General features: G+C 46.0%; 1 protein-coding gene across 1 annotated transcript; it reads left to right on the top strand.

Annotated features, from left to right (window-relative positions):
• Positions 1 to 3,337: 3,337 nt before the first annotated feature.
• Positions 3,338 to 10,434, top strand: LOC123070338 (type IV inositol polyphosphate 5-phosphatase 3). Its single transcript, XM_044493487.1, has 10 exons — positions 3,338 to 3,781; positions 3,910 to 4,024; positions 4,823 to 4,894; positions 5,368 to 5,458; positions 5,669 to 5,773; positions 5,964 to 6,783; positions 7,162 to 7,340; positions 9,285 to 9,393; positions 9,484 to 9,626; positions 9,821 to 10,434. The coding sequence occupies exons 1-10, from the start codon at positions 3,632 to 3,634 to the stop codon at positions 10,050 to 10,052; spliced, it is 2,016 nt and encodes a 671-aa protein (XP_044349422.1). The 5' UTR covers positions 3,338 to 3,631; the 3' UTR covers positions 10,053 to 10,434.
• Positions 10,435 to 11,865: the final 1,431 nt, after the last annotated feature.

Below are 11,865 nucleotides of genomic sequence, written 5' to 3'. Positions count from 1 at the left end.
TTGTACGAAGTCTTGTTTAGGCCCGTGTAGAGTTTGACAACGTCCCACTCGTAAGCTACGGTGGGGTTTCGAGTCTCGTCGCCTTCTTCGCCATAGTCTTCCCATGGGCGTCTTGGCAACTTCTCCGGATGCCCCACCGGCAGCCGCTCCCACATTCAAATGGAGAAGGCCCAGACAAAGTCACCCATATTGGACTTGTCTCCCGTCCTCTGCGTTGCGTCGTCAAGCTGCAAAACATCAAATGAGGATCAGATATAAGAAAATGTCATGGACACACTTTCGTAGGTAGGTACGCAATTAGACACTCTCTTACCGAACGGTATAGGTAGGCGAGAGATGCCGTCCCCTAACTGTACCCTGCATCCCAGTCCGCTAGGAAAAACAGATACGCCCAGTTGGCAGAGTTCCCGGAGCTGTCTGGAAACACGACCTCCGAGAGAATATACCACAGATAGGCCCTCGCGTATAACTCCACAGTCGCCTCATCTGCGCCTTGGGGGCATGTCCTCCGGTGCTCTGAGAGCCAGGGCAACGGCACACCGGATGTACGGTTACTCTTGGCACCGGGGCAGTCGCCGATGAGGGTGGTGACCCTCTCCTGCCAGTTGGCCCTCTCCACTCGACTGGTGAGTGCATGACCCTCGATCGGCATTGCAGTAATCATCCCCCAGTCCTCTAGGGTCACCGTCATCTCCCCGCATGGCAGATGGAAAGAATGGGTCTCCGGTCTCCAACGGTCAATCAGAGCTGTGAGAGCCGCGTGGACAAGCGTCGGCGGCTGACGCTTGAACTGCAGTACGAAACCCAACAGACGGGCTCTCTTGAAGAATGGCGCGTAGCGCTCGTCGTAGTCCATATGCCCATGAACCCCGTGACCCCTCATGCGCAGTGGCTGGAGCGTCTGTTAAAAAGTGAACGCCAAAAAGTTAGGAAATCATTTTCATCAATCCGAGAACTTTGATCAAAATTTCTTTCATATCACTTACCTCTCCGTTCTCTATGAAACGGGCACGATGACCCTTGTCGACTGCCCAGTCCAGCATACAGTACCGTGGGCCGATGTTGTCCGCAAGAGGTGGCCGCCTTAATAGAGTTTCATAAACAAAAGCACCATAAGCATAAGCATACACAAACAAACAATGAACTCAAATCATATCAAGATCAAATTTTAAGCATATTCCTCCAACAACATCGACTACACATGATGGATCAAATCATATCAACATGCATCATATAAAAAAAACCTCCAACATACATCATAGCTTCATATTTTTAAACAAAATTTTCCAAACAATATCTTCATATCATCATATCAACATGCATCATCAAACTAGGGTTCATCTTCACACTAGAGCATATCATCATATCAACATGCATCATCAAACTAGGGTTCATCCCTTTATCAACAATACATCATAATTTTTTTAACAAAAAAATTATGAACTAGGGTTCATCTTCACACTAACATATGAACTATTGATTAGAGTACATATCCAATACCACTACTTACTAAAGAACTAAGAACTACAACTACAATCAATCTTAGGTGAAAAAAAATCAATCTAAGTTCAAAAACATGAGGGATTTCAAGCAAATAATGCGTCGAATCGGTAGCAAGTTTGCAAAAACTAATTGGAGGGATCGGAGGAGCTTACGGTTCTCTCCTCGGGGCCATCTCGATCCGCCAAAACGGTGAAGAATCGGTGAAGATCCAAGGGGGGGAGTGGAGGAGATGAGAGAGGGAGAGAGGGGCGACTTGGGGGAGAAAGAAAGGAGAAACTGCCGACTTGGGGGATGGGAGGGGTGGGGAGAAGGGAAGGGGCGCGGTCTCGGGCGAAATAACTGCCCCGCACCCTACCGCCAGGGCCCCTGGCGGTAAGGTTAGACAGCCTACCGCCAGTGCCCATGGCGGTAGGGTGCGATGGAGGGGGGACGGCGCCGTCTCCGCGCGCTGACGTGGATAAGTTTCCTACCGCCATGGGACCTGGCGGTAGGCTATCTAACCCTACCGCCAGATGCCCTGGCGATAGGCAAAAGGGTCAAATCTCGAAAAAAATTCAAACCGGGATCAGATCCTGAAATACTTTCTAAAAAGGGTCAAAACACGAAATTCGGCCCCGCCTTGTTGCCTACTGTCGAGGGCAACGATGATTACCGGATGGTGATTTGTGCTCAAGGGACAAGGGACCATGCACAAACACTTTTCACATCATTATTACTACTAGGCAAAGTAATAATAAGCTATCGATCACAAGGTGGGCGTGGTGCGGTATTAAAATTTGCGCAGGCCCCAGCGCCGAGTAGACTTGCCAACCAAACCCGCACGTAAAGTGGCGGATCGGTCGATGGAGCTCTCAAGAAATCTTTTGCTTTGAGCATAGCACGTACTACTGTGTGCTCCTATGTCAAACAAGAAAAATCAAAAAAGGAGACAAACCTCGCCTGCCGCCACTGAGACACTGGTTTGTGGCGGTATGAGTCTCCGCCTAGCGAGACATACTAGATACATAGGTCGCTGGGTCCAAAAACAGACGTGTCAAAGCAAGCAACAACAGTGAACCAAATCAAATCGATTCTGACCGGCCGGGCGGGCTCGGTGTCGAGCCACAGGAAGAAGAGCCAGCGGACATGCGTGCAAACTGTTTGCACGCAGTGCAGGTTTGGAAAAATGTCGCTCTCGGTTGATGAAACTCTCGACGACGTTCCTCAAGTTGCAGCCCGAGTCGTCGACGATCGTTACACCCCATGCCTCGTACGAACACAGGCCGGCCGGCCGGCCGGAGCATTAGATAGCTAGTCTAGTCGGCGTGCGAAGATTGACGGATTAAATGGTGACTGTGGTACCTTAATAACTAAGAAGAGCGACGGGACGCGGTGGGAGATAGTACAGGGTTTTCGCGCGGAGAGAAAAAGGTGGTGTGGATGGATGGATGGATTCTGGAGGGAGGAAAGCTACAGTTTGGCGTAGCCAGCAAGCAGGCAGGTTCCTTTGTCTACCCAGGAGTAGTAGTAGGATTCGCTCGCTGAACGGGATAAGGAGGAGGGCCTGGCAACTGCGAGGTGGGTGGACGTAGCTATAGCCGAGCCGAGCGGAGCGTAGATGAGGTCGGCAGAAAGAACGCTAGTACTACTAGGCGATAGGACACCTTTTCCCACTGACCCAGCGGGGCCCGGCCAACAGCGGGGCTACCCCAGCCTAGCACGGACTGAGACCGGACGCCGCCGCGCGTGCGACCTCTCTGACCCTGAGCGAGTGCGAGTCCAACCCCGACCCACCGGGCTGGCTAGATCTCATCTAGTAATACTCCTACTAGAGTGTCTGACAGACTAACTGATGAAGTGGTTCGGTTCCGGTCCTCCAACGCCAGCCAGCTCGAGCCAAGCCAATGCCAAAGCCCGGCGCATAAATCTGACCCGCCATTCGCTCGCTAGCTCGCTAGCTAGCATGTCTGTCCCCTGTTACTCAGGACTTCAGGAGGAAAGGAGAGGGAACGCAGCGCAGCACAAGAGGTTTCCACTGACTAGTACTAGTACGGCCGTGGTTCTAACTAGCTAGCTGTTCCGCTGTTGCGTGGCGTCGCGTTCTTAAGGCTAGGCAACGCCAAGCAAGGAACCGCCGGGGCGCGCGCGAATGGCGGCCAAGCACTCGTACCCGCCCACGCGGGCCACGCGGAGCGCGCCGGCTCCCCGGCCATTGTCGCCCCTCGGGGAGTCGGAGCCGGCGGCGGCCCATCCCGGCGCCGACCCGGAGGCGCGCCGCAAGGCCAAGAAGCAGAACCAGGTGCTCCCTCCTTCGTTCCTTATTTTCTTGGACTGTGGATCATCGGTCGGGCGGTTTGAGGTTATTATTCAATTCGTTTTTTCTGACTGTAACGTACTATTTGATCCGGTTTGGCTTGGATTCCGCAGCTGTGGCCCAAGACGGTGCTGCGCAAGTGGCTCAACATCAGGTCGCCGGACTCCGACTTCAGCGCTGACGAGGGCGACACCGCCGACGAGGCCGACAGCGACTCCGAGTACGAAGGTGCACGATCCCCTCCCCCCCTGCCCCTCCCCCTTCACCTCCTCCACCATGGACTGCCTACCTGCCCCCCCGCCATCAAGTTATCATTCATGTGGCCTGGCCCCATCCTCAAATTAACAAATCGAAATTCGACGTCAAATTCCGTGAATCGGCCAATGCATCCGGGTTGGATTCATTCCAGTCCAGACTCCACACTGTTCGTTCGTTGCTTTCTGCTCTTCATCCTTAATTTTCCTCCCCGGCCCATTTCTTTCTGGCAAAAAGGAGTTGTTTGTGGGGGCAGGTTGATTCTTTTCAACCACCACCTGATCCATTTAGTTCGGCGATACGTCTCTTGTCTTTCAGGCCAAAAAATAAATACTAGTGGGAGAGCGGTAGATTTCAAGGAATTGTCAAATGTCCCTCCTTCTGTTTTGTCCATTCTGGTGTTGGCTTCCTAACTCCTAAGCCAATTCCCGGTCTCGGTATATTACTTCGCTTTCTTAGAATACACTAAAATAAACGCCTCCTCTACTATCTAAGAGTAAAAAACTAAAAAATGAAGTTCAAATGATAAGCTTTTCAGAGAAAGCAAAAGGAATAAGTAAGGAAATCAAGCTCTACTTGTATTGCAAGAGCATAGTCGCAACGCGTGCCAGGTTGCAGAAAGCAAAATACTACTTTTGAAAGAGGATGCATGGAAATTCTGTTGTCCATGCCTCTTTGGTCGCTTTCTTTTCTCGACTTCAGGTTTGCATATTGATATGGTCAACCAAAGTCTAATGGTTTTTCTATATATATATAATTATGTTGGTGCAGAGATGTGTGGATGGGAACGCCAGCGATATGATCAGGACCGGAGAATGCGTGGATTGGGTGCCCAGACTACTGGTAATTCGATGCTTTTCGTAAATTATTATCATGTTGTCTGCCAGCATATGTCATACGTAGTTTTCAAATGAACTATTTGAACTACAGAAGATGATTGTTGCACTGTTGGTTCTACCAAAGAAATATGCACATGAAAATTAGGCTCGAATCAAATAGGTGACCATAATGATTCATAGCTGCAAACTTAATTGCTCTCGAGTCTTCTTCCGTTTGTGACTGTTTCCCCTTGAATCGTCGTCTTAGTATTTCCATAGTGTACATTTTAAATTTGCTTCTGGATGTTTGCTTTGTTACGGACTCGGTGTGAATTGAAGTACTAGTGCTGGCAAACAATGCTGCAGACATATACCCGTATACTCTTTCACCAATTTTTGACTAGACCTATCTCTGGACCTCCTCTGGCACACCGTCTTGTTCTCAAAAAGGCGCGCTTAGCTTTCCTTATGTGGTGACACAACTTATCAATGCTGCAGATAGCCAAATGGAGGGTGTTCCATACGGTCTTCATAGAAGGCGCAAGTCAGAGACTCTTCGTGCTCAGTATATCGATGTCAAGGAACTGAGGCATGGATCTATGCTCCTTAATTTTTCGTATTTTCTAGGCCTCAATGTTTAACTGTTTATTTTTCTTATATGTTATAATATAAGTTAAATAACTGCTCATTTTTCGTTCAGATATCTGTGTTGCCTTGCAGCAAGACTTCAAAGCAGTAACATCTACTATGTTTGTTCTGTTTCTGTCATTTCTTATAGTCTGTTGGGTTTAATATTCAGGGTCTGCGTAGGAACATGGAATGTTGCAGGCAAACTTCCACCTCAAGATTTGGATATTCAAGAATGGTTGGATATGAAGGAGCCGGCTGACATATATGTTCTTGGGTAACTTGTTGAACCTCCCGTTATATTTCTGAAAACTGAACCTCCCATGTTACTGAATAAAAAGAATATCAAACCATGAGCTATCACTTTAACTCCAAATGATATGCGCTCCTATGAGTTTGATCACCTGGTCTTATTTTTTTCAATGTAATAACATTAGCACTTTTATGTGTTTCTTTTTATATTTCAGATTTCAAGAAGTTGTTCCATTAAATGCTGGGAATATATTTGGCGCGGAAGACAACCGTCCTGCTTCCATGTGGGAACATATCATTCGTGAAACACTGAATAAGATTAGTCCAGATAAACCAAAATATAAAAGTCACAGTGATCCTCCATCTCCATCAAGGTTCAAGCCATCTGATGACGCTCTTGCAATGGAAGACGAACTTAATAGCGAGTCTGACAGCGAAAGTGGTGGGGAAGTGCACCCATGGAACGAACAAGATTTAGTTGTTGTTGATGATGATGATAGTCATAGCAACAGACTTGAGCACTCCACTTCTGCTCCTGACGAATCTATTATACAGGCTGATAACTTCAGCAGGTTGCCTTCAATGAAGACTTTCAATAGATCCCATAACATAGTAAGTTTTAAAGATTACACCTCTCTTTTGGAAGAGCCGATCAACCAAAAGATGTTAACCAAAACACTCAGTCACTCAGAAAGGCTTGGAATGATTTGGCCAGAACAACCATTGGATATGTTGGCTCAGTGTCTTCCAGACAGCACACCACCATTTGCTTCCGGGAAGGCACTAAAAACATATTTGTCTTCCAAATCAGTTAATGAAGATTCATGTGCTTTTCCAGAGGATAGTGCACTTCATGGTTTAAACATTGGAAGTGTGGTAGCTAAAGGAAAAAGACCATACTTTGTAAGGATAATAAGCAAGCAGATGGTCGGGGTATTTCTCACAATATGGGTACGAAGGAGCCTGCGAAAGCGCATTCAGAACGTGAAGGTATCAACTGTAGGTGTAGGTGCTATGGGATACATTGGTAATAAGGTAAGTTTCTGTGGATCACATCACTCTCACTTATGTTGCTGCATAAACTGAGTTCCAAAATGCATGTACGTATGACATTCATTTAGAATTCCTTAGACATTAGGACAGTTTTATTCCTTAACTTATTCATATATGTTTTTACCACCTACCCAAATACTGCAAGGAAAGGACTGCATTCTTTTTTACACCGATGAATTTCATCTTGACCAGCTATCATATCATTTGTATTTACCTTCATCAGTATGTCTTGGTATAGGCCGGGGGTGATCCTTTTTTCTATTTTTTTTAAAAAGTATGTCTTGGTATTGATTATGAGGTGCTCCCTGTTAAAAAAAAGAAGTGCTGTGCTAATTTTTCTTACTTCAATATATGCTCCAGGGATCAATAGCAGTAAGTATGTCGATATATCAGACACACTTTTGCTTTCTTTGTTGTCACCTGACCTCTGGAGAAAAGGATGGAGATGAACAAAAAAGGAATGCGGATGTGCAAGAGATCCATCGAAGGACAGTATTTAATTCCAGAGTGAGCACGCCTAAGACAATATATGACCACGAGTAAGTTAAAAATATTTTTTCTTTCAAAAATTATATGCTACCCTCCAACTTCTTGAAGTTCCCCATGTGACCTAGACTGGTTGTCATCATGGTGAGCTCTTGGATGATTTATTACATGCAGATCACGACGTTCTTTTATATATGCTAGATAGACGTACACTGTGTGGATATAGGTTTGGCAAAAAAAACTAAATATAGACTCCAGTTTATACAAGGGATTGGTAATTTGATTGCTGAAGCACGCTCATAACTAATTTGAGTGCACCAAATTAGTTGGTTGGAGGAGTGGATGTACATTCCCACAACATCAGTTCAAGTCCTCACATATGCGAATTTGGGCTCCTATTTATGCTTAAGGGTCTCCCTTACAGTTCTCCTTCCAAAAACATTTGGGCGTGCCAAGCGAAAGTCCCCATCTGAGCTCGAGTCCGTATGAGCTCGCCATGAACAGTAAAATCCAAAAAATTGAGAACAGATTCAAAAACTTCAGATTTTTTTGGAGCAAACACTGACGAATGTTTTGAGTGCTTGCAAATTTTCATCTCAAAATGACATTCGTGGAAGTCGTGGCAAGTGAGTCATGGCAAAAAACACTTGCCATGACTTCCACGAATGCCATTACATGATGAAACTTGGCAAGCAAATAAAACTTTGTTAATGTTTTCCACAAGAAAATTCAGAACTTTTTGAATTTATTTTGTATTTTTTTGTATTTTACTGTTCACTCGAGCGGCTAGATGGAATAACCGAGCCAGAACAGAAAAAAGTAGAACAGGTAGAGAGTGGTTTTGTGCACCCACGCACATTGCACCCCTGGTGTACCCACGATCAAAAACTTACCAAAACATTTTTAAAAAATCTGAAACTTTGTGGATGTGATTATGACCAAATGTTTTAGGTGCTTGCAAATTTTGGTGGCAAAATAACATCCGAGGGAATCGGTATAAAAAAAACAAAGTTTGTGCTAAAAACATGTGAACAGTCATGTGGGTGCAGAGCAACATTTGTATTTCGTTTTGTATGGAGATCATTTGATGTTTTTGGTGACCAAACTTTGCAAGCTTCTAAAGCATTTGCTCATAATCGCATCCACCAAGTTTCAGAATTTTTTGATTTTTTTCTATTTTTTCGAATTTACTGTTCACTGTGTGGGTGCACCGAAGGTGGGTGCAGCCACTACTTTCACCTTATTAAAGGAAGCTATACTCCACGTCCGTGTGCCAAGCTTTCATGGCCTCTCAACTGGATCATGCGGCTTCAAACACTATAACGAAGGTTGTCAGAATCACTATTTTAAATCGGGCCAAAACCCCTATGGTATGATTGCAAATCAAAGGAAAATAACCAATAGAATCGTAAAATCATAGACTCTGCTAGATCGTAGAACCATTCCAGTCAATATAGATAGCAAGTCATGGAATCGCTTGACAGAATCAAGAACCTGACAACCTTGACTATGCCAGTCAAATAAATAAATTATAATCATAAAATTCACAGAATACATAATACATGGCCGGAAATAATTCAAGAACACCATCCAAGTCATTGTATCCACTGATATTGTTAAGTGGAGTAGTTAATCCGCAGTTTGTGTTGCAAATTTAAGAAGATATATTATGAGAGTTAGTGTGCACTTGCTGCCGAATTTGCTAGGGTCCAACGAAAAATAAGAGTCAGTAGATTGAAAGTAGATGGATGGTTGAGAATGTTTGGTTCCAGCAAACTAGTGCTTTTTATATTGGTATAGACTTAAATATGTCGAGGCGAAAGGAGCAAATCATGAAGTCATATCAGTGTCATAGAAAATCATATGTTTGCACTTCACACAGGCCGAAAATTTTACCTTTACCTGTAGGAAATTCTAGTTTAATGTTGTTAAGCGCTGCATGAGTTTGCCTTGCTACATAAAACTTTATATATATCTAATATTTTGTATTGTTTCAGAAGGATATTCTGGCTAGGGGATCTCAATTATAGGATCAACTTATCATACGAAAAAACACATGAATTTATCTCCAACCACGACTGGAATGGGTTGTTTGAGAAAGACCAGGTAAACTTTGGTACTCCCTCCGATCCATATTAACTGTCGCAGCTCTAGCACAACTTTGTCCAGCTCACTTTTTTTTCCCCTGTATGATAGCTAAGAGTAGAACTGAGGAAAGGACATTTATTTGATGGGTGGAGCGAAGGAGTTATCAGCTTTCCTCCAACATACAAGTACCGGTTTAACTCGAAGAAGTACACAAGTGATGAGCCAAAATCTGGAAGAAGGACGCCTTCATGGTATGCAATCTGATCACCACACATGAACTAGTGCCACTAGAACATATTAACTTCACCCGCATAAGTTGGTTGTGAAAGAACAGTTCTTGTTTCTTTTACATGATTCACTACTCTCCATGAAGATGTCAGAGATAATAAACCTCAAAGTTGTTATGACGTGTGCTTACAGAAATTTTTCTCCACTACCTCTGTAGGTGCGACCGAATTCTTTCGTATGGCAAGGGAATGAGGCTATTGTCCTACGAGGCGGTTGATATGAGGCTATCCGATCACCGCCCCGTTAAAGCCGTGTACACGGTTGATATAGAGGTTTTCAGCCCCAAAAAGTTGCAGAGAGCTCTCACCTTCACCGACGCGGAGGTTGAGGACCGGCTGTCCTCTGAGGATGAGCGCATCGCCGGAATCTACAGCCTTGGGCTGTCGTAAGTCCAAGGTTAATATTTGGGCCATTTTCTGTAGTGAGGTTGAGCCAAGTCACACCGACAGTGCCGCTTAACCCTCTCCAGCCATGGCCTCTTGGCTGTCTGCTGAGACCAGCAGCAGATCATTCTGGGGTTGCTTGGTCATGTAGTACGTCGCCTCCATGCTCTGACCATATTTTGAAGAGAACCAGGGCATGCTATGTATGCATATCGCTGTTTGTTTCCCACCGTTTGCTTGCTGTGTGCAGCTTCCTGAGATGATAATGCCCTCTGTAATGATCTGATCTACTCCGGTTGTAATTAAGCGGTTGAACACTATAAATCTCGAGGCAGCAGGCCGGTTGTGCAGCTCAAGTTCCAGGTTCTCCTATGCGCGATTTCTATCTCGACCAGAAATTGTGTTTCTGTTCCATGAAGCGTATTGACGTTCTACTTTGGCAAGGCAACTGGCGTTCGAGATATGGACCGTCTAGTCTAAATCCGGGAGTGAATGGTCTAATACGAGCGAGCGAGCCCGGGTGGAAGGAACCCCAATGGCACTAGGCTATCTATTCCAGGAAAAGAGGCAGACCCCCACGCCAAAGGCGAGATCGCAGGCCGACGGCCGATCGCACTCGCACGGCGAGCCAAGGTGGAGGTCAGCGAGGGTTTCAGCGCACAACGCACTTGCCCGATCGCACTTGCACCGTCGCACGGAATTTTTTAGGTGCCGTCTGCCGCCGGGTGGTGGGTTGTTCTCTTGAAGAAGGAAGGACGTACCGTAGGCCGAAGGTGCGTCGTCGGAAAAATGTGTGTCTACATACAGAGAATGAGGGTCGAGTTTAGTAGGATCAGGCAGAGTCCCGAACCCTCAGGTTGTTTCGGCAGCAAAAAATGACATCCTCACATCACCCTTCATGGAAGAGGAGGTGGGAGCTGATGTGTTTCAAATGGAGCACAACAAAACATCCAGTCCAGATCACATGTGAGGGACATTGACGAAATATATAAGATGACACTTTATAATTTTGTCCAAACTGATCTATAAGTGCCGTGCCACCTCAGTTTTGGCCAGGCCCATGTATTTTCGAGTGAAAATTGCATGCAATGTTTAGAGAGGGGATTGACATAAGGTTCGATTCGACCCCATCCTTAAGCCCAACGTCATTCTTGAAGAACTTGCATCACACGACCTTTGAATTTGACACTCTTTCTTTGGCATGCCACGGTCTCATAGTGATACCAACGTGCCGGCGGTCAAACCGACGTTTGAGGTGGGAGCCTGCTTTCAGATTCAAAACAGTAGGTCCACACAGTTCTGGCTGGACGCCTGGCCAAGCCCCTCCTCGCTCTGGATGAGCCATACATCCTTTCCAATTGGCTACGGACACACGGATTATGGTGGTGGATGCACTTCGTTCATCAGCTCATGTCGTTACCTTCATGAGGCCACTGTCGGCGGCTGATGGGCTTAGCTCGGCTGATTTTATGGCTAGGCTGGCCGCCTTCCCGCTCTCCTTGGCCCAGGGCGAGGTATCTTGGGGCCTTGCTGCCTCCAGGAATTTTTTGGTTAAATTGCTTTACGATAAAGGGACCGGCGCTGGACATAGTTAGGGGGCTTTGGAAGGCGTCCATCCCGCTTAAAAAGAAAAAAATTCTATGGCAAATGTTTTGCAACCGGCTCCCAACCTCTGATAATGTAGCCAAAAGAAACGGCCCATCGGACGGGACATGTGCTTTATGCGGGCTAGGAGAGGACGCTAGCCACGTTTCTTTCATTGTCACTTAGCTCGCTTTGCTTGAAGTGCCGTTCGCGAAGCATTCCAGAATTGGAATCC

This window comes from Triticum aestivum, chromosome 3B (genome assembly GCF_018294505.1).
Source record: "Triticum aestivum cultivar Chinese Spring chromosome 3B, IWGSC CS RefSeq v2.1, whole genome shotgun sequence".
NCBI classification, from domain to species: Eukaryota; Viridiplantae; Streptophyta; class Magnoliopsida; order Poales; family Poaceae; genus Triticum; species Triticum aestivum.
Note: the sequence above shows the minus strand (reverse complement) of the source record. Positions and strands in the feature narration are given on the sequence as shown.